Below are 22,649 nucleotides of genomic sequence, written 5' to 3' on the forward strand. Positions count from 1 at the left end.
GTGAAGAATGAACGGAATCGGTCCAAAGGATTCTGAAAAATGACTCCGGAAAGACGGGTGCAGGGACAGACGCATGGACGGAGGGACAGATGGATGCACGGATGGTCGGAGGACATGTATCCTAACATGTATAATCTATGTACCAAATTTGAATGAAAACTGACAAAGCATGTCCAAAATACAACATTTTCAAAAAACAAGATGGCTACCAGTCACCCATTTTGAATCAAATCGCTAAACCACTGCATGTGCATATGTCCCACATAAAGTACTAGGCACATGCCAAGAATGAACAGAATCGGTCCAGAGGATTCTGAAATATGACTCCGGACAGACGGACGGACGGGTACCGAATTATAAGTCCCCGTTTTCAGCCTTCGTCTGAACGGGGAGTAATAATGGAAACAAAGCCTGAAACGCATTTATACCAACACATGATTGGCCAGTACAAACTCCAGGTGTGGCGGCCACATTGCAAGTCAGATAGTATGCTTGTGTTGTGCTTTCGTTCACATATTTGAATTCCACTTCATCATGTAGCCCTTGTGTCAGTCAGACATGTGAAAGAATGCATGACACTAGTGTATTACCGGGTATCTTTTATATAAATGACTACTGCGTTGCATAATTGCACACAAATCACTCAAATCTGGCACAGTGACAACAAATCAACATGTTTACAGCAATTTCTTTTTATTTCATCAATAACTAGCTATTATTAATACACAGACAGTTCAACTGTTTTGCCAACATGTTTCCAAGATTTATATCGTATTAGCTCAGAATCTGGATATATATATAGAAATAGTCATGAAAATAATATGCACTGACTGAACTTCACGTGAAAATATTCACCAGTTTATTTTAAGAACACTAAATTGCACTTTGAAGCAATTGCAAGGATTGTGTAAATGAGTACGAGTGAGAATCTAGCCAGAAATCCAGCATAAAAATGTACACCACTCACATAAAAGAAGCATTGTGCGACTCACAAAGCCTTTCAGTATCTTGTATCCTACTCAATGGATACATATATCATGAAAGTAATAAAGAATTACAGTAATGTAAAAGTTATACAGTTTTTTTTTTTTTTTAGAGTGGCATGCATTTGTTGTTGCATCAACTATCAAGTTTAAACAAGTCAACAAGAGAATGAGAGGCCGGAATTCAGGGTGACGATATTTTATAAACTGCACTCCAAATTCACATTAGAATATGTGGTTCATAACACTGCAAGATATAGAGAAAGAGAGAAGTAAAAGCAGAATTTAACAGTTCCAGATTTTGTAAAATAAAATTCAGTGAGTTTGAGTTGGTACAGGGTCTTGTTGCATTCTGAGTATTAGTTTATTATCCCTGCAAACAAAATCGATCTTACGATTTATATACACAATACAACTTACTTTCATCGCACTTTAGCGTCCTGAATTACATGCCAATCCAAGGAAGGAAAGGAAGTGCAATCATTAACAGTCCCTGGAAATTTCTTTTTCTCTTTCTTAACAAAAAACAAATTTGAATGGTTTGGTTTCACAGTTGTATTTTGTAGATTTCAATTTTGATGTAGAGTGATATGCGTGACCTTCACACAATTCATCCAAACCATAGAACTCAAAAAAACAATTTCTGATGTAAACAATACACCCTGCAACCACCACCTGTTAACGCATATCATTCGCAACCCATGGTTTAGATAAAACGAAAGGAAATACTTGTGCTAGAAGTCAGAATCGGGTGAAGCCTCCATTCAGTACGCTTCCACAGTAACACAAATAATACCCACTCGTACATTACATAAAGGCCACAGCTGTTGTACAGATTGGCAATATTCAATATATAAATATTTTTTTTTTTTTCATATGTTAATAGAATTTTTTTTCAGAGAACTTTGATGGAGGCAATACTGTGTGTGTACAAGGTACAACGCACGTATCAGGCATCACTAAATCTTAACACTAATGAGGCCCATTATATACAGAATACTGTAATCACAAATAGGCTATTCAGTAAACAGCGTCAAAAAATTGACATTTCACTCTTCCATGATCGTTGTTACACAACATACTTGCGAATGGCAATTGTTAAAAATTTATGCCCAGAAACGAAGTTAAGTGTCCGTCTAACCACGAAAAACAGTCTAGTAATAATTATGCACAGACAGAAAGACAACATAGGTCATGTTTCAGGTTTGTTTGGATAACCATATCCAAACATACTAAAATAAATAAAGCTATATAATAACAAAAACACCATAAACATGATAAAACACAAACTATCCACTGACTACTCAGTTACATCAACTAAAATGATGTCTATCCATCCCATCAGCCACTTGGAACTGAAAGAATAGGTATCATCCAGCATTGTAGATTATATGTACAGAAACGTCATGCCATTCTCAGTTAAACGCATGCAATCACCGTTAATTTAAATAGTATTTTTTCTTTTGAACTTAAATATTTTTTTTTTCAGTGCATATGTATAGCTAGAGTAGATGTCAGACATATCGCGAAGCACATATAAAAGTATGATAATTACAGACAATGTTAAAACTCAGTGATTTGGTTTGTCATTGCAAATAAACCATGCTGATTACTTCACATGCAACAGGGACCCTTAACATTACATAAAAGGCCTACCCATGCATCAGGGACCCCCTAAGATTACATAAAAAGACTACATTGGCTGCCATATTGTGTTAAAACAGATCACTAGAAGAGGAAGGAGTAATTTATGATAATCCAACCGCCAACATAGGGAGGACACACCACAGCATGGTAAGTGTAATATTACATCTAAAAGATTAGAATAAACTGACTGTACAATACTATAACAATTCTTTTTTATACTAGAACAACCACTGACAGTTTTTCTTTATGCATCTCATTCAAAGCATTAAATTAAAATCAAAATTTGCTGGACTTCATCATACGCTAGGTCTACTTCAGGAGAACTTTCAAGGCATCTTCCATAGAGACTTTCCTGTTTTACTTTTCAACCAAGTCCTAACGTACAATAAAAATCAAGTGTTCAGTAATTCTAGGTGTCTTCTTTAACAGCAGCCGCCACCCGATTGTTGTCCTCCGCCTGAAGATGGTAAGGTGGGATTTGTTGGTGAATGTTGTGGTCCAAGTTTGATTCCATTTGCCTGTAATAACAATATGAGGGAGTTTGAGTCTGGAGTCAATAATCTGGCCATATATACAGCTACAGCAATTTATTTTAATTTCTACTGTTTGAGTGCAAATTAAGTCTGTGATGAAGGATACACATTTTGTCTACTGACGTAAGACAGGCCCAGCTATGAAAATTTTTAATTTGTTTTATATGATTATTTCTTTTAAGAATGAATTCGTCAAATTATTTGCGTTGATGTGGAGCTTCCATGACTGGTATATTCTGCTACGCCCTCTATAGTGCCGACACATTTTGGAAGGTTTTTGCAATTTTTGTGAGCCGTTGAAAATCACATTGACAATTTTTCTCTGGGTTCCTATGAGATGCAGTGTCAGAGACTTTCAGAATTTTTTTTCTTAACGATTGCCATAAAATCCGGAAATCAGGGAAATTTCTAGAAATGAAAAAACGATTTACAGAAACCAAAGCTCTGTTTTCTATGCGATGTTTTCAATGCATGCAAGATACAAGTTGCTCAATTAAGATTTCTGAATCTTCTGCATTTATTTGATTGGAGCCTATAAAGCTGCAGAATGTGGTCAGCTAGAGAGTGGAATGACAGAGTAATGAAAACCGTGATTATCAAACAGGTGCGTCATCCTGGCCAGCTCAGGGGCTCATATTTCTGAAGACGATCCATTGAGTTCAATTACTGACATGAAATGTTGAGTACAGTATTACAAACATGCTTTGCACTTGTTGTACACATTTGACTAGAATCACACCCTCAGGTTCGATCTAGATATTAAACTTTGAATACATGTGTATATATTAGTAGGATGTGCAATGAACATAGATAAACTATTCAAGCCTTGCCATTTGTTATTACTTTCACGTTATCAACTAGACTGAGTTCAACAAGTTACTATTGAAAGTAATCCTTTTGTTTGATGTTGCACAATATTAGGTAAATAAAAATAATGTTTTGGTGCACATCAATTTTAAAGAAATTAACCAGAATTTCCTTTTTTTTTATCTTGGCCTAATGCATGATAATTATTCCGAGGGAGTACTAGGAATGTGTGTACTGACCTCATTGTTAATATCAAATACTCCTTCTTGAATCTTTTCGTAAATTTCTTTAGCAGTGTTAATAAAAGCTTCCTCTACGTTAGCTGCAGTCTTGGCTGAGGTCTCCATAAAAATCAACCCATGCTCTCTTGCAAATGCTTCCCCCTCCTCTTTCTTGACATCACGCCGAGCTTCTAAGTCACTCTTGTTTCCGATTAACATAATTACCATATTTGAATTGGAATGCTGGCGAGCGTCTTCTAGCCATGTGGTCAAGTGATTAAAGGTATCTCTCCTGGTAGAACAAGATAACATGATAAAGTAAAAGAATGTTCAAATGAACAATACATTTTTAAAGGCTTGAAGTTAGTTTTTCACGGGGCACCCAATGATTTAGATCTCGCGTAATGTTTGAACATTAAATGATCATGAACTTGAATTTTTCTTTTTATAGTTCAATTACAGGCTTGAACATAGTTTTTCACGGGGCACCCAATGATTTAGATCTTGCGTAATGCGTAAAAGGTGTAAACATCAAATGTCAAAATGAATATGGCATTGAAAGGCCCTTGTTTCATCAAAACTGATCACCAATAGCATATTATTAAAAGTGTGGAATACAAAATTCATTTGCGGTTGTTGGATGTTTGATTTTCCATATAACACAGGATTTTGCAATGGTCTATTTCATGGCCAAAATTTCAAAAAATACCTTTAGCTAATTAAAAAGATGAAAGAAATATTGAAGGGCATCAAGGCATTCAGGTGAGGCATCTTGGCAATCACCTCCATGAATTTTGAGCCCTGACTGTTGGCTTACTTAGACACATATATTTTTTTCAAGGTGTTCAAAATTGACCGATTGGTGGCCTTTAAATTTTTGCAGATTTATCAAGAAGTATATACGGTACCTTGTAATGTCGTACACAAGTAATGCTCCTGCTGCTCCACGGTAGTACGACCTTGTAATTGAACGGAAAGACTCTTGGCCAGCCTGCAAAACAATAAATAGTAACAATGAGATTGAAGCTAACAATATACATGTCACATATAAAACTACTCGTCGCACTTTAAAGACCATGCAGTGAATATATAACATATACAAGTGTTGGTTGGTTACAATTTTACACACACCCAATAAGTTGAAATTTCAGTTGGTGACGATTTTCATGGGGAGTGCAACAACTGCGGGATGCACATTTACATTACATTTGCTCAGGTCAATTGTTTAGAAGTGGGTTCCTAAAACCAAACATGTTAGAAATACTTCAGCATGAAATGAGTATTCTTTGAGTAACTAACATAAAACCATTAAAAGTCTAGGCCATGTGCATGCTGATGTATAGATTGAGTCAAAACTAAAGCTGCTTCACTCAAATGGTTGTTAAGATAATAAACAAGCTGCAAAGGTATGAAAGTTAGCTAATTAATATGCACAAACTGATACTAGTATCAGATATTCATCTTCACAAACAGTAAGTATGTACAAAGTTTCAACACATTCAGGTAAATTGAAAGGTCAGCTTAGGGGGTCTTTACTATAATTCAGTATTAGAATGACATTCTCAGTAACTTTAATTCAATAATTAGGTTTTGCTGATGATCTTAAATTATAAAAGAATTTGTGATATTAAAATAATTGCTCAATATTGTAAAGCAGACACTGACTAACAAATGCAACATGACTTTCCTTGAAAAGAATGTCTATTTGCCAATGTATAAAATATTTAATTCACATGGGGTAGTGGCAGTTGACAGCTACCTGGGAGTCATACTTTATTAACTGTCTAACATCATGTTGAATCTGTTGTTTCTGACACAAGCTGCTTATGTATGAATGTTATGTTGAAATGATTTTAGAGAGGGATTTTGTGATCTGTTCAGTGTAAACAACTCAAGCGTGTTAGATAGTTCAGTCATAAAAAAAAATATATACAATTTTACATAATGAATATATTTTACTTATATGTATTACATATACATTATATATGTATGTAAATGTGGAAAATTATCTTTTTTAAAAAAAAAAATGCCAACACCATAAAGGCATACACACTAAAAAGACCTGGTAGGGTTAACAAATAAGTGGGCGAGAATTGTATAAATCCTAAAGTCTAGCTTACTGAAACATGTCCACTATGACTTGAATCACACTGGGTATGGAACAAATGCTACTGAATAAGGAATGAATTGAATGGGGCAGGTTACATTACTGAAACATGTTGTAGACGTGTATACCCAATGGACAGTGGGAAGGGTTTATACAATGGATAAGAATTAAAAACTATTAAATATTGGAACATCCATCCACCTTTACATTTACTTCTGTTAAATAATCACAATACAACCACAAATTGGTTGATAATGATATGATAATAATCAACTTAGAGCAGGCATCTAGCTTCCATGCAGAACATATTGCCACGCGCACGCACACGCGCACACACACGCGTACACGCGCACACACACACACGCATGCACACACGTACACACGCACGCTCCATGGATTTTTGGAAACATTTAGCATACAATGTATTAATAACGTTTGTAAAGCTAACCACACCCATGACCTATCCTTTTCGTCATGAAGGTAAAACTGGCTATATGCACCACCAGAAGGTCACACATACTGGTACTTTCAGGGTAGTGTTTGAAATTACTGCCCGCCCATATGCACAAGTTCCAGTTGACTCCACCTTTTCAGAGCTGGAGATGCACATGGAGCAGTGGAGTTTCCAATCTTACTAGATTGGCTGATGTAGATGCTCACTCAGATTATGTATCAGATTATTCTGACTTGAAAATAAATAAAATATTGAAAACATTTTCAGCAGGGCAGGCAAGTTTTTAAAGTTTCAAAAAAATTTCAAACACTGTTGAAGGATAAAAATTCACGATCTGAAAATTATTTCCTTTAGAAAGTGCAAGAAGAGCCTCCATTGATAGACAAAATATTTATGGGAAAAAAACGTTCAGCAAGGAATATGTTAAAGGCACTGCTAAACAAAAGACTGAACTAACTTACATTTGTGTTCAGATGTTTTGTATTTATGTATAATATCAGTTTGTTCGACATAACATTTGGTATTTACATAGTATGTCACAAAGTGCACCCAGAGTTAAGGCTTTGAACTATTTGAGCAAAACTGTAATAGTACAAACTGCAGCTTCACATTAGGACTTGAACAATTTTAATATTCACATTTGTGTAAATATTGTAATATTTGGTTAGGTGGGTGGTACCATAAATATTTATTATATTAAATTGTAGCTAAAATTAAAAGCTCTATAACATTTATCCACTACTATCACTATTTTTAGTGTTAATCTTTTTTTCTTATATGTGAAGGTATAAAACAAACACATTGACTGATATATGCACATTCAACTCTATATGATAATTAGTCTCTCCTGACAAACAGTATGTTAATTAATCAACCGATCATACTGTCACATTGAAAGGTACGAGTGAATCTGAGGAAGAAACAAGCCATGCATGGCACAGTCCCCATTAGTTATCGAATTTAAGATATATAGTTTTGTTTATACATTTGTAGTAATATAGTTGGAATATAACCATGTCAGGAATATGATTATGATGATTGTTTAACATTAAAATTATTGACATTTGTATCTGATTGTCAAACGAGTACTTGTTCACATTGAGAGATATTGCTCTGGAACAGCATTAATTAAAACAAAATCAGCCATTTTGAATACATATAACATGATGTATAATGAATATATAACATTTGAACATAATCAGTCAAAGCATGTCAGAGATATGGCTCTAGAAGCCCATTCATTAGAACAAAATGGCCACCAGTCAGCCATTTTGAATCCAAGCTGAAAAATAAAATGACTTGCATCACGAACTAATAATATCTAACGTATGTACCAAGTTTGAACGAAATCCCTCCAGAAATGCTAGAAATGCTTGATATTTGATGATTTTTTAGCACAAAAATGGCCACCATTCGGCCATTTTTCATAGGATCATCAAACCGATATATCTGTATATCTATGACATGATGTATAATGAATATTTGACCATAACGAGTCAAAGCAAGTCAAAGATATGGCACTAGAACCACATTCATTAAAACAAAATTGCCGCCAGCCAGCCATTTTAAATCTTATCTGCAGATTGCATGTAAACTCAAACAAAAATGAAAATTCTAGCCTATTTACAACGTTCACTTGATTTTCATCGTGAAACAGCATGGAGAAGGCAAATTGATGACCTTTTGGCCTACCCCATTCAGTGGCCGTCGGTCACCCACCGCTGTTGGCGCTGTAACAATTTAGTATCTAAGTTGTATAGGGGAATAGTGCATTCTGGGTGTTCGTGTACTGAATTCAGAAAGCGGTAACAAAAAAAACATCAAATGTGGCTGCAGTATTAGTTTACCGTGAGTATTTGTAATTGAATATATATTTTAGTTATCTTTTCCGGATACTTTTTCACTTTATAGATTTTTTATGTCAAATCTTTCGAGAACATAGCAGATTCTTTTATTTTGCCGATTGCTAGCTTTTTTTCTTGAATTCCAAAACAACTCTGTGTGAAAACGCAACATGTCGTAGCTGACTGTGCATGTGTAAATGTATCATACCGTCTGTCGGCACGGGTGAGTACTGATCCCACAAATGAAAATGTTATGCGTTTTAATTTGACAAATCGTCAGTTTCGGCTTTGTGGAAAAATCACCTCGTATATTTTCTACATTATAAAACTATGTTTTGTTCTTGCACTTCGTTACTCAAACGAATTGTACATCTGTATTTCATGAACGCAGAATATTTTGAGAACGTATAAATCACCGATTTCACATCTTGCATTTCGTAAATATTGATATTAACCAATCTGTTTGTATTTCAAAAGATTGTAACTTGTTTCAATTAAATTTAAAAAAGAATAGTGAATAACTTAGTGTGTATTGCAGTTCATGACATAAATGCAAATTTATGCTAATTCGGCCACCCAGCAGATGTTTCGGATTGTGGAGAACACTACTGGAGTCAGTGACTCTCTTAACAATACTTACTGTGTCCCATATCTGAAGTTTTATTTGTTTGCCATCAATTGTAATCATTCGTGCACCAAATTCTACACCTGTAATGTAAACACAGACAACAGAAAAAGCTAAGTACTGGTATATGCAAACATTGAGTCTTTGATTACCTGAATCATTTTTTATTTACCCATGTGTTATTATGGGACTACTTTATTCGATGCGTCAGAATACTGTATGTCTGTTATAAGACACCTGATCACTACATCAGACATAGTGCACTTAGGGTAGATCAAATTGGTTTCTTTGGTGTTTTGTGTGTTTCTAGGTCAACACAGTTATGTGATTAATTATACCAAACAACAGGAGACACAACAGGAACTCAAATAGTCTGTTGCGTGTTTATAGGTTATCAATACTGTCTTTACATTTATTTATTTACCACCGTGATTGATCTTGGTGGCAGCGCTTTGTAGTTTCACTCAAAGTTCAAATCATACACAAATTGCACATGACTCGAAAACACCTATAGATATACCTATAATTCACTCATTTATAGCGCTAATTAGCTCCACACTGTATGCGAAGCTTATTTGCGTGTCTGCATATGCACGAAACAGGGTCGGAATGTAAATAAAAATATTGTCACTAATCATTCCTTTTTTGAGATTTTTCCTTTGTTTTTAGCACTGAGTAGACATAGTTTAGCAGAATATTTTATGAGTATGTTTACTGTCCTAAATCATAATCATAACTATTTTATGCTTGTTTTGGCTGGGTTTTGACATCACACCACCTCCAAAAACTGCCAATGCGTGTGACAATTCATGTACAGTTAACAAACTATGCAAGCACACTGTGAAACTATTTATAACCTAGACTTAATCTAAAAATTGTTGATTCCTATTTTTTCCATACAGAAATATTATTATGATGGCTCAAATGGCAATATACCAACATCAGAGTGAATAACTTGGAAGGTATTTGGAAGAAAGCATGAATAGTACATGCATTGTATGTGATTAGATCATGAATCAAATCATTGACTGTCTTTACACTTGTGCTTCCACACTGAATTGGCCGGAGAAAAATCATACACTTGTTTGAAACAATTTTAACTTTTCGTTTACATGCAACTCAGATCCTCAGCAATACTAATGATAACCCACTTAGATGTAATAAACATAATAAGCACACATAAATTCTAACAAGAATAGTATGGCCGCTGAAGATAAATAAAAGGTTGTTCTAATTTTCATTTGTTTTAAGCCTTTTGGTTAACAAACAAGCAGCCTGTCGGCTGAGATAGCTCCGCTGTTAGCAATGCACATGGCAATTAAAGAACAGAAGATATCATTAGAAAATGAACAAATCTGATAGAGGTCCACATGTAGTACCTATATGTATAATATATCAAAGCAATTGGACTTGCGGTTTTCAACAAGAAGTCGAAAATATCACTTTTTACCAAAAATTACAAAAATATTCATCAAAATTAGAGAATTAAAGATATCATCATGAAATGAACAAATCTGAGAGAGGTCCACATGTAGAACCTATATATGTAATATCAAAGCAATTGGACTTGCGGTTTTCAACAAGAAGTCGAAAATATCACTTTTTACCAAAAATTACAAAAATATTCACCAAAATTAGAGAATTAAAGATATCATTACAAAATGAACAAATCTGAGAGAGGTCCACATGTAGTACCTATATATGTAATATCAAAGCAATTGGACTTGCGGTTTTTAACAAGAAGTTGAAAATATCACTTTTTACCAAAAATTACAAAAATATTCACCAAAATTAGAGAATTGAAGATATCATTACAAAATGAACAAATCTGAAAGAGGTCCACATGTAGTACATATATATGTAATATCAAAGCAATTGGACTTGCGGTTTTTAACAAGAAGTTGAAAATATCACTTTTTACCAAAAATGACAAAAATATTCACCAAAATTAGAGAATTGAATATATCATCATGAAATGAACAAATCTGAAAGAGGTCTACCCAAGGTACATATACACCAAGTATCAAAGCATTCAGGCTTGTAGTTTTCAAGAAGAAGTTGAAAAAGTAAAACATTGACACGAACGACGACGGACAATCACTCATATGATAAGCTCCGCTCGACAAAGTCGACAGCGGAGCTAACAAAAATGATTAAAATCATTTAATAAATTTCAAGGTTACTACCAATCATGATACTGTTAAATAATTCATATTCATTGGTATTTGCGTACAATATTTGGATATTGGAATAATATTCATTGGGTTTAAATTCCTGGGTTTTACAGTGAAAAAAACATTACATAATTTAATTCATCTGTAAATATCACAAAATTATATTTAATATTTTTGTAACACTGAAACAGTAATTGTATCATAATATAAGCATGTTGTCACCAAGGCAATGAATTTGACATACAACTATGTAGTTTTTTGTTTATTATAAAATTACAGAACAAATATTTAAACATTTGGTGACCCGCTGTTGACTTTTTTTAAGCATTAAAATGGTACATGCACAAATCACTATTTGGGTGTGGTACCACACAATGCGTTAAGAACAACCCATCCAGTGTACCGTTTCTGGTGAAAATCCATGAATAGAAAACATTAACAAGCCACAGTTTCTCACCTATTGTTAAATCATGCACTGGTTGAAATCTTTTGTCTGTGAACTGTAGTAATAAACATGACTTTCCAACACCTGCGAAAGACAAAAAAAAGCTTGTTAATTTGGCTACCGTAATTATAAGAAGGTACATCTGCCAATTCATCAAATTTCTTTTGTATAAATGTATCACTAAGGTACAGTATGAGGGTTGCCCTGTGTTCTCATTTATTTCTTTGATTGGAAAACCAGTGAACATAAAATCCAGCAAAACAGATTGTCATCTCACATTTCACATTTACGTTCACTGCAAAAATCTACAAATTATTTCATTGTGATTTTTTGAATTGTTTTAACAAATTCTGTGACAATTACTACATGTGCATGCAGACATACCACCACCTGTTCCAGCACTAAATTGCAAATAAATTTCAAATTCAATGTATTACTGTGCATAACAAATTTGCTTTTATTGAACGGGTCAATTTGTTTTGTTGATACCTAAATATTGAAAGAGAATGATTGAATAATCTGATTTCCACACAGCGCGCCCATATGCTACAATTTGTATTCAAATGATATTAAATATTCAACAATGATTTACTTTTCAAAAACCCACAGAATTTATCATACAATTGTATTAAAAAAAAACAATGATTTTATTCAGTTGTTTTAGGTAAACATAATAAAGGGATTGTATGTGCCATATTTATTTTTTAATTAAAAGATCAACTGTATTCATGTCTATTTTGCTAATTGCAATGCAGATCCAATCTTTTTAATCAGATAGAAGCCTTCCAATATAGAAATATTAAAAAAAAAATTTAGAATGTGAACACAATACATATGTATAAAATGCACGAATTACAACTGAATAAATTCATTATATTTACTTAATATTACATTCGTATGAATGTTGCTAAGTTTACACAACGATACAGTAAGGAAAGAAATGGAAGACTACACGCAATAGGTGACAAAGAATATATTACCCTGAACACAAAAACAAAACAATTTTCACGTTATACATTATAATCTGAAAACAAATTTAAAACAGACTCCAGTTTTGCAACTAACCCTACTCGACTTAGTAAAACGAAAATTACTATGCAGATGTTACATATACGCATCCAGGAAGTGGATGGCCAATTCCGTGATGTGAACATAAAATAGAAACGCAGACTTCTACATGATTCCATTTAGAGTAAAACGATAATAAATCTAGTAAAACACTGTTATGTTCTTTTGTAGTATCAGCGAAATCAAAAGCTATGATGTGTTGGAATCGAAATAATAAATGAATGAACCGATATGATCGAGGTCAACAACACAATAATACTCGTGGTGATGCATTCACAGTAAATACACGTTTTACTCTGCTTCTGATTTACCGCTACGACGAAACGTTGATCAAAAAATTATTGGCAATTTTTTTTTTATGAAAACAATTCATCGCAATCAATTAATATGTATATATACAATGCGAAAACAAAGGGTACACAGGCTTCTAATATGTGGCAGCCATTTTGACTGCACTTCCGATGTGATTGCGACGCTCAGCCAGAGAGAAATTCAATTAATTTCAGGCGGACAATAGTTCAAAATGAGCAATCGATTAGCAAATAAACGCACAGTAGATCGGACTTACCCGTGTCACCTATAATAATATATTTGAAGAGATATGCGTAAGACATTTTGTTGTATTTTTCCTATCTACCTCTGCTGCGCTACGTATCTTCGATCTTTGCCAAGTGTCGATGACGTCATTTAGTTCATACGCATGCGCTACGTGGTACAGTAGGGCATGCCGGGAGGTGGCCCTTTATAAAGCCGGAAACAACGATTTTTGAGTTATATTGCATGAATTTGATGTCATGAAACGTTGGCGGTATTATTTAGTCACAGTAAATATGCCAGAGAACATCGAATTATTGTGAATAATTCAAAGTTTTTAGCTGAATTTCGGTTATACATTTTTTGGAGGGAATGAAAACGGAACTTGTAGTTGTTACAAAGGTCCCGTTTTAAAAATAACGCATAAGACCAGCCAAAGACCGGTACTATTTTATTTGGTACGTACACAAACAAAAGTAGGACAATGTCCAAAAAAAAAGACAAAAGACATCACCACAAGACTAAAATAGATCTAAAATACAAAAAAAAAACAAGCAAAGCAAAGTTTGTAAAGATAATTGAACTTGTCATAACTGGAGAGAATTTCAATGAATATATCATCAATACTGAAATTTTGAAAAAGTGGCTCATAATTCAAGAGAGCGGAGGGAAATTTCTGTCAACATTCTTTGATAATGCTAGTTTGACAATGAAATAGGTAATGTTTTTCATCTCCAGTCTTGTTACAATCACGAATTTTACATCGTCTTTTTTCCATCCTAAAACCCTAAACGTGTCCCAGATTTAACTGGCAAGAAATGTGCCGATACTTGAACCTTGTCAGAACAATCCTGTATTTTTTATTTGTAATACCATCTAAATATTTTTCAAAAACATATTTATCATTTTTAATTACTTTGTAGAAGTCTAATTTTTAGTTGCCATGTACATCGTTTTGGCACATATTCTGGTACACATTCCTAATTATTTCCCTGCGCAGAATATTGAATTATTAGTTTTAAAGGACGACAGTCATCGTGCCGCGTCATGTTCGATATGGGACTCATAGCGACGTATACAACGCGTGTAAAATACATTGTTTATTTAAATGAAATTTGAACACGCGCTGCGCGACGACCACCGCGCTTTAAGGTAAGTAGAACTAACCTGAGTTTGTTGATAATAGAGTCTTTAAAATTTCATCACCAAACTACAAAAGTCAACCATGATAGGATACCGACCTAATTCACCATGACAAGCACTGTTAGAAGACTTTTTATGAAGAACCGAGACTCTCTTACAGAATTTTATGTGGAAGTTTTCAGATAATAACTTGACAGAAAATAATTGTGAAGTAAATTTATCATTTTCTATAACTGATTTATTTTTGCCTGATTCAGAACCATTAAATATATTAACGTGAGACAATCCCATAGCATTTTGTGCATATGAAACATTGCATCCCGAGCCTTGTCATAAAGTTTAGAGGGTAGCTGCTCAAAATTTACCATTAGACAAAAAAAATATTGTACATGTAATTATAAATATAATTGATTGGCGTTTCATTCAGGTACGGTAAAACTAAAATTCATTCTCCAGATTTTTACCTGACCCATTAAAAATCATCACTTTGCCTTTTTTAACATTAAATTAATCATCCTCTTCGTGCCAGAATTTCCACATTACTTCTAGTATTTTAAAACGGCTGTAAACATTGAATTCAATTGTCAAAGTCAAAAGTTGTCTACAGTAAATTGTGAGAAGATATTCATCATATAGATGGATACTTGTTTGCATCTCTTGTTAATTATGTAAAACACATGCAGTTATAATCTGTTTCAATAAAAGAAGTATTCTAGACATGTTTTTGAGTGTGTTCATTTGAGAATAGATTTTAGTTTTTCACATCATGGATGCTAGCCGGTGAAGGCGCCACTCGTACCTACATATCAGGATACATGGATGCGGCCTCTTCAAAAAGTGCTTTGCTAATCAAAATGTGTCACACATCTTACAAAAGCGTATTTTATATGTATCGTTGCAAGAATATTTTCGAGGTAATTAAAAAATTCAAGGCTTCAAACACGCTTTTTAGTAGTTGGATAGACTCAAATTTTCGCATATATTTAATATGTAATCTAAAGGCCGTGGGAACTAACATCCGTGGAGACGACCGCTGACCATGACTATATTTGTACACGATTCAGTCGATTTGCATAAACCTGACATCATATATCTTGCCACAAGGCCTAAAATATACCGTTTCTCGTCAGCGCCTCACCTCCCTATTTTTATGAAACAATTCGACCAAAAACAAATTTTGCGAGGCCGACTCGGAGAGTACTCTCTAGGGGCAATTGTTGGTTGGTGTAAATGGTATTGGAAATTACAGTATTATCAGAATGGCAATCAAGGAAACTCCTATCATATCATTTATACGTTTGCACCTGTTTATGCCTATGTCACAAGGTTTGCACTAGACCACCGGAGATGCTGTTGTTTTCATTGCATTCAATTACTGATAACAAGTCGTCACCTTAGCCACACCAAAAAGCAGTGTTACAGCCATTCATATCAGGCAAGTTATCCGTTCATTAAAGAAACATCAAAATGATGTTAGATTCAAAATTATTTTCGCAAAATAAGAATGGTCGGATCTATTGTCAATCCGGGATAATGAATAACCCAGTGCCTAGAATTAAAGAGTGTAATCCTTACGCAGTGGCATTATAACATTATGAAACAAAATGGAAAACAAGCAGAACGATCACCAGCAAATAGCCAATTATTTTGTCAAGATATCTACTGGGATTTTACTAACAAAGCCTCGGAGAAATGCCTACAATCTCTAGAATAAATTTTAGAATGATACAAATTAGTCTGGAATTTGGAAAATTCTTTATTGAAATGCCAAGCAGGAAAACTGCATAGTTTAATTACATGTTGTTACATAACAACATTCGACCCTTGAGTAAATTATTAAAATGGAAAAATCACATCTTTAGCATCGCGTGGATTATGTAATGTTGCTGAAGACCCTTTTCATTGTTCTCAGACGATACTTTTTGTTGAAAGAGGTCGGGCAATTAGCAATGTTATGAAGATAGACCCCCCGTTAGACGCTCCAAGTGGATACAAAGTAGATTTATGCGAATCCGAAAAAAATTAATAATGTCAGTGACATAATTAGCGAAAATATTAAAAGGGAACAATATTAGGCGTGTTCTATTTTATATTAATCATAAGAAGCAAACTAAGATGATGAAAGTATATGGTTTATAAACAGATACGTTGTTTGTATTACGTAATATTTTGAAGTATTTAAAAAAAATAAGTCAGAATGGACGGATGAATACTCTTATATTCTGCAGACGAGATATTTCTAACCCCTATAAACCGTAGCAGTGCTGACTACTTAACAATTCATGAATATTTATGTTTACATTCATGGAAATTAATAGTATTGTAATAACCAACAAACTAATTTGATGATGGTCAATTTTCATGAATTAACGGCATTTCAACGCCACATTCTTCTTTGGAAGATCGACATTTCCAAGTTCAAAATAAAATCATTCGATTTTCGTGGCAGACGTTTGGTCTGTTACTTTTCGAATGTACCTGGACGAATACATGGGCTGTTAAATATTTGTGTTTGATACTGCATTTTTAAAATGCTGTTTTAGCAACACACACAACAGTGTCCGTTATGTTAAGCCTTTAAAGCAAACAGCGCCAAACAGTGACATGACATACTTACCAGCTTTAGCGTCGCTGGCGGCGCACTAAAAAAAAACGCTTAGAAAAGCATATCGTATGCCCTCGTATCCCAAATGGAAATCCCTTATTAGTATTCTAACCTATCGGTATAAAGAATTGTTGCTAAGAACAACTAGCATTTTAAATGAAACAGAAAATGGATTGTAGACCATCATGATGACCATCCAATGTACAAGGCTGACTTGTATTCTACCCATAGTTAGATAATAAGACGGAGAAACATAAATAACAATACAATTAATATTTAAATTTCAACCAGATTGAATCTCATTCAATGTACGTGAAATTATTTTTTAGTAGGACATGACCATATTTTAAAAATTGTATGTCAAACCAAATGAGTGAAGTTGAAAATAAAAAAAAAAGAACAATAAAATAAATATTTTAAAAAAAATAACAAAAAAATAATTGGAGCTTATAATCACACCAAATTCTAATAAGATTGGGAAAGACTTTATTCAATCAAGACAGGTGTTTTGTATAGCTATGGTATTATTTTTGTTTGCCATGTAACCTAAAGAGGTTATAGGCGATTATGAAAATTACAGCAGTGATTTTATTTCCCAATAAAGATGACAGTTATTCTTTGAAAAAAAAGGTAGAAAGAAGAAATAAAATGTGAATGCTGCCAGAGATGGCGGATTGTAATAATCGACAATCTCAATATGCCACACAAAGATCTTTGTTACAGCAATTTAAATTTCAATCCAAAAATGTAATATAATAAATAATTGGCCATAAATGAACACAACTGAAGAAGAAAAACATTTCTTGTGCATACCCAGGTAAAGCATGAAAGCCTTATTAACATAATTATTGTCCTTGGGCATCACCCAACTTTAAGGGCTTGAGTTGTCAAATACTTCATAAACGTCATACTGGTAGCCTTTCGTTGTGTTGTCACAGGTAGCGCTGTTCCAGCACAGACATCGGTGTAGAAAGGACGCCGACCTGCAGCGTCAACGGGTAGCCTTTGATTCACCAGAAATTAAATAAAATAAAAAAGAAAACCATATCATTCCATTTGTTCAAGTGAGACAGGACCAAGAATATGTAATGACAATTATCTTGAAATTTCTTCAGTTGAATTGTGTATAAGTATTGACAATTTAGGGGAGGGCAAACATGTTTGGCATTGTCCAAATTTCATGGTTTCGCTAAAGCCAACCATTCATTGCTGGACCACAAACTACGACCAAATAAAGCTATATACAGAGTGCAGTAAAAAGAAAAACAAAAGTTTCTTGTTACTATGTTCTCCAAAATTAATACATGCATGTACTTGCTCTATTTTAATTTTTGAGGTAAAGCTGAATTCTTCAAAACTTCTGACAGGTAACTTAAAGCACAATTTCAAGTGCAGCATGCAATGACCAGAAATATATTTTTCGTTTGGGCCTATTATGTGTCATATACAAAAGCATCAGTTACAACATATAAATGGATCAGAAATGTATTGCCAGTAGCTGAAAATTTCCAGGCATTTCTAATGAAATTGAGTTTTCTGCATCATTAGGACATTCTCGCCGCCAGAGTTTATTTCTGCTTTGAGACTCAACGTACTCAATGTAGGCTTGCCGTAAAGAGGCTGAGGCCGTGGCGTACAACGATGCATTAGGTTGCCACTCACACACAGGAGTAGAAATTGCACACTATGATTTTGTTGCATGATGCAGTTCAGCACTTTGAGACACTGAACAATGACATCTGATGCTAACAGGTCCCAATTTTATGTATTTTGCCATGAAGAAATCAACATTTTTGCAAATATTGTACTCGTAATCACTGAACCACTGCAAGATTAAAAAGTCACAAAACAACACTAACTTTTTCCAAACACTTTATTTTAAACTACATATATACTCTGAGCTAAAATCTAGATAAACACAAACTAAACACAGGAAAATGAAAATTTCAATAACATATTGTATTTATATAATTTATATATTATATCATATCATATCATATCATATAATTAAATTAAGCTCTGTTTAAAAATTCATATATAGTATATACATTTTTGAATACTTTTGAAAAGTAATTTATCAACTGAACATTTTCAAAATAATGGAAAACTGCTAACAAGCAACCTCCTATCAAAACATTGTCATTAATTAATTGACAATTTGTTCAAATTAAAGTTTCAGAACTATTCATTAATGGCATAAATTTTGGAGCCACTAAGATGCTTCTTTCTGTTGATATAACGAAGATGCTCGTCTAGTCAGCTTTGCAGCTCTTCGTGATTGTTCTCCTTTTGACTTGTGATGTCAGTGTTTTCGTTTATTTGTTGTTTCTTTGCATCTGGCTCATTTTCTATCTTCCTTGGAGGCACCGGAATTGTGAGGTTTGTGATGCTCTCTTCAGAGACCTGAGCTGGAATTTGCACATCAGTCTGGATGGGGATATCTTCATCAGGAATGACAAGCATATTGTTGTTCGGCTGCAATGACTGATCCAGAAGCAATGTCTTGACAGCTTCTTCTTCTTCTGTACCTTCGGAAAGTTTAGTTAAACTAGGTACGAGGCCTGAGATGGGTATGCTGGTGAGGTCGGAATACATCTTGCTGGCTGGGGAGACTGGAGGTGAGGCTACTGTTGAGTTGATGTACTGTATCTTGTTGTTGGGTTGCATAGGTGACAGACCAAACTGTGCAAGGAACTGATTATCTGGTGACAAAGTGAGAAAAGAAGTGCCGCTATTTGACCCATTCATGTAATTCATAGGTGAAAGGAACTGCGTAATCGGAGCATAGCTAGTACTTGGTGATTGATTGATGGTTTGCGGCTGTTGACTTATTGGGAACTGCAATAACACTGATTTGGAGAAGAAGAAAAAAATAGATTAGATTTGATTGTCATGATATGAAAAAAGGTGTCTTAACATTTTAATATCAAATATTGTGCCCTGAAAATGATTAACTTGTGCATTACATTCCCATGATTACTGGTATTATAAATATTATTGAAAGATTTCTAATTCCATGGTCTGCCGGATATCTGACTAAAATTACACAAAACTGACTTAGTGTTGAAAATGTTGAATATATGAATATTTTTTTCAAACCATTTGCTAAAAACCTATACCCTGACAATTGATGATTTTTATATTGTGAACATAGCTTTTTAAGCGTTTTGGAGCTTTATACAGATACTTTTGCTCAAAAAAGAATTACCATTCCAGACACTTTAGACACATCTAATGGCATATATTGATACAGGGTGTAAAAGTCCAAGAACTCTGATATTCTGTTTCAATGGTATCCAAAACTATCATTGTGGGAAAACTAAATGTTGACAAATGTCAAATTTCTGGAATTACGGTCTGAATGTTTTATTGAAATTTACTTATTTACAAAGGCATTTGCATAACATTCAAATCTAAAATCATTGGCAAGTGGAAGCATATGAAATGATCTTTTCAATTTTCAGTTCAACTTGACCCCCAATCTTACATTGCATTATATTCAAATGTTTAGAATATATATATTGTTTCAGCACTGTTAAGAATCAGTATAATTAATACAACAAGAGTTTTGGGGTGTGTCAACTGACGAGCTACAACACCAACCAATTACTACAATTAATTTTACAATTCATATTATTCATTCAGAAATCTATAATATCATGGAAAAATAGTGAATGAAAAAAATATTTAAATTAAAAAAACATTTGTGCATATAATAATCACATGTGTGCTTTAAACTATTCTACAATCATTGGAATTAGAAGAAACTGATCAGGGACGTACCTTGACCATTGTTTCCTTGGTTTACATTGAAATTATTAGTATTCTCCAACGACTGCAAATGATTTCTATGTTTACTGTTTTTGATTACATAATATGCATCTTCACTCCCTTGTTTACCGTTATTGAACAGTCTTCTGTCGTCAACGGGTGTTTTCCTTTCTGCATTTTCTCGCATGCCTCGTGCTGTTGGTTCGCCTCGATGTTTTCTCATGTCTGGGGAGTTGCTTGCTGTGTCGGCGAGTAGCGCAAGACCGTTGTACACCGAATCTGTATTGAGCAGCTGTTGTATCTGGTGATCCGGAAGTGAGGAAACGGTTCTTAGTACGGATGACGAAGGCGTGCTTCGTCGATGATGTTCAAGTTCAGACGGTTGTTGTGCACGGGGAGGGTAGAACAACACAGATGAAGGAATCGACTGTGGCAAATTTTTGCTGTTGAAGCCAGTCTGAATGACATTGTTGCACATATTTCTTACACGATGCTGCTCAGTCGAGTAAGGAGCGTATCTTTGCGATTGATGTACATTTGAACTCGGAGATGGTCGAGCATGACCGCTGTTAAACATTGGACTTGGGCGACCATAGTGCGGCCTGTTTACATTGTTTTTGTTGTACATTTGCATTTCGCCATACTCACGAAACGGTTGAAGATTTCCACTATGCTGTGGTGGCCTGTTACCTTGTAGACAACTGCTTGTTGTGTTTTTTAGCGGTCGACATGGCATTGGGTTATGATGGTTTGCGTTGCGTTGGAGGTGTATCTGACGTTCAGCTGCTTTTCTCCGACTAGCTGCGGTAGACCTACGAACATTGCACAGATATTCAGGGCGGTTTTGCACAAAGTGTTGGTGCTGGAATTGGTGCAGATCACTGCTGCTGCTGTTGTTATAGTCGAGTCCGTCGTGTGTTCTTGCTGAAGGGATTTTGCGAAAACCGTATAGATTCAGCTGTCGTACGAAACTAGAGAAATTCTGCGTCTTGAACATCCCGAAAGCATCATTGAGTACCTCATCTTTAAAAATTTTACTGTTGACTATTATAGTCTTGCCTCCTGGTCCCCACTGTATGGAGCGGTATTTTTTGTCAGAGCACAATTTCCACAGCTTCGAAGGAAAGTTGTTTCCATTTGGGGAAAGACTCGGAGGAATGTTATTGTTACTGCTATCACGATACTCAATGATAGAAGTCATGTTTACGGTCTTCCTTTCAGAGGAGAATTCTCCGAGAGAAGGAAAGAAGTGGAAGTTTGGAAAGACAGAAAAGCTCCTACGTCCGTTCCAGTTTTCCGAAAAGTGTTCGCCGGTTAGAAAATCTGTTATCTGGCGTACGGGTGCGTTTCACGCGAGAAGAGAATGCGCTTTCTGATTGGCCAGTTTACAACGATCCTGCGTTTGAAATCCATTGATTGGCTGAAAGTTTTATAAATGACAGCGCGTTATGACGTGTTTGTGTTTTGAAAGCCGTTGCGTCTGCGTTCGCCAAAAGTGTTGCAACTATGAAGCCTGGAACAACGTTTCGAGTCGCTCGTAGTGCACGCACACTTTTCTCCAGCTCAACGTGCCCGCTATGATTTTTTAGGATTCTGAATTATTACAGTTTATTTTGATTCGTCCCTGAAATCAAAATCGGTATTTCCACACCTCATATGCAAATGAGTCTGAGAGCAAATACAGTAGT

At 34.6% G+C, this 22,649-nt stretch overlaps 2 protein-coding genes across 2 annotated transcripts; both read right to left on the reverse strand.

The window, feature by feature from the left end:
• Positions 1-2,836: 2,836 nt before the first annotated feature.
• LOC100375581 (ras-related protein Rab-2A) lies at positions 2,837-13,604 on the reverse strand. The gene is made up of 6 exons (XM_085500391.1): positions 13,477-13,604; positions 11,853-11,924; positions 9,237-9,304; positions 5,100-5,182; positions 4,210-4,483; positions 2,837-3,148 (listed from the first exon to the last, which is right to left on the reverse strand). The coding sequence occupies exons 1-6, from the start codon at positions 13,520-13,522 to the stop codon at positions 3,053-3,055; spliced, it is 639 nt and encodes a 212-aa protein (XP_085356517.1). The 5' UTR covers positions 13,523-13,604; the 3' UTR covers positions 2,837-3,052.
• A 5,842-nt stretch (positions 13,605-19,446) lies between these two features.
• On the reverse strand, positions 19,447-22,162 carry LOC100368531 (uncharacterized). The gene is made up of 2 exons (XM_002738069.2): positions 20,974-22,162; positions 19,447-20,039 (listed from the first exon to the last, which is right to left on the reverse strand). The coding sequence occupies exons 1-2, from the start codon at positions 22,160-22,162 to the stop codon at positions 19,447-19,449; spliced, it is 1,782 nt and encodes a 593-aa protein (XP_002738115.2).
• Between the last annotated feature and the right edge of the window lie 487 nt (positions 22,163-22,649).

Source organism: Saccoglossus kowalevskii, chromosome 6 (assembly GCF_978046115.1).
Source record: "Saccoglossus kowalevskii chromosome 6, keSacKowa6.1, whole genome shotgun sequence".
NCBI classification, from domain to species: Eukaryota; Metazoa; Hemichordata; class Enteropneusta; family Harrimaniidae; genus Saccoglossus; species Saccoglossus kowalevskii.

Coding starts and splice junctions, on each gene's coding strand:
- LOC100375581 (XM_085500391.1), bottom strand. CDS start 13,522: ATGTCTTACGCATATCTCTTCAAATATATTATTATAGGTGACACGG. Junction 5,183..9,236: donor AACTTCAGATATGGGACACA/GTAAGTATTGTT, acceptor ATTGTTTTGCAG/GCTGGCCAAGAGTCTTTCCG. Junction 3,149..4,209: donor TATTTGATATTAACAATGAG/GTCAGTACACAC, acceptor TTGTTATTACAG/GCAAATGGAATCAAACTTGG.
- LOC100368531 (XM_002738069.2), bottom strand. CDS start 22,162: ATGACTTCTATCATTGAGTATCGTGATAGCAGTAACAATAACATTCCT. Junction 20,040..20,973: donor CCAAGGAAACAATGGTCAAG/GTACGTCCCTGA, acceptor TCTCCAAATCAG/TGTTATTGCAGTTCCCAATA.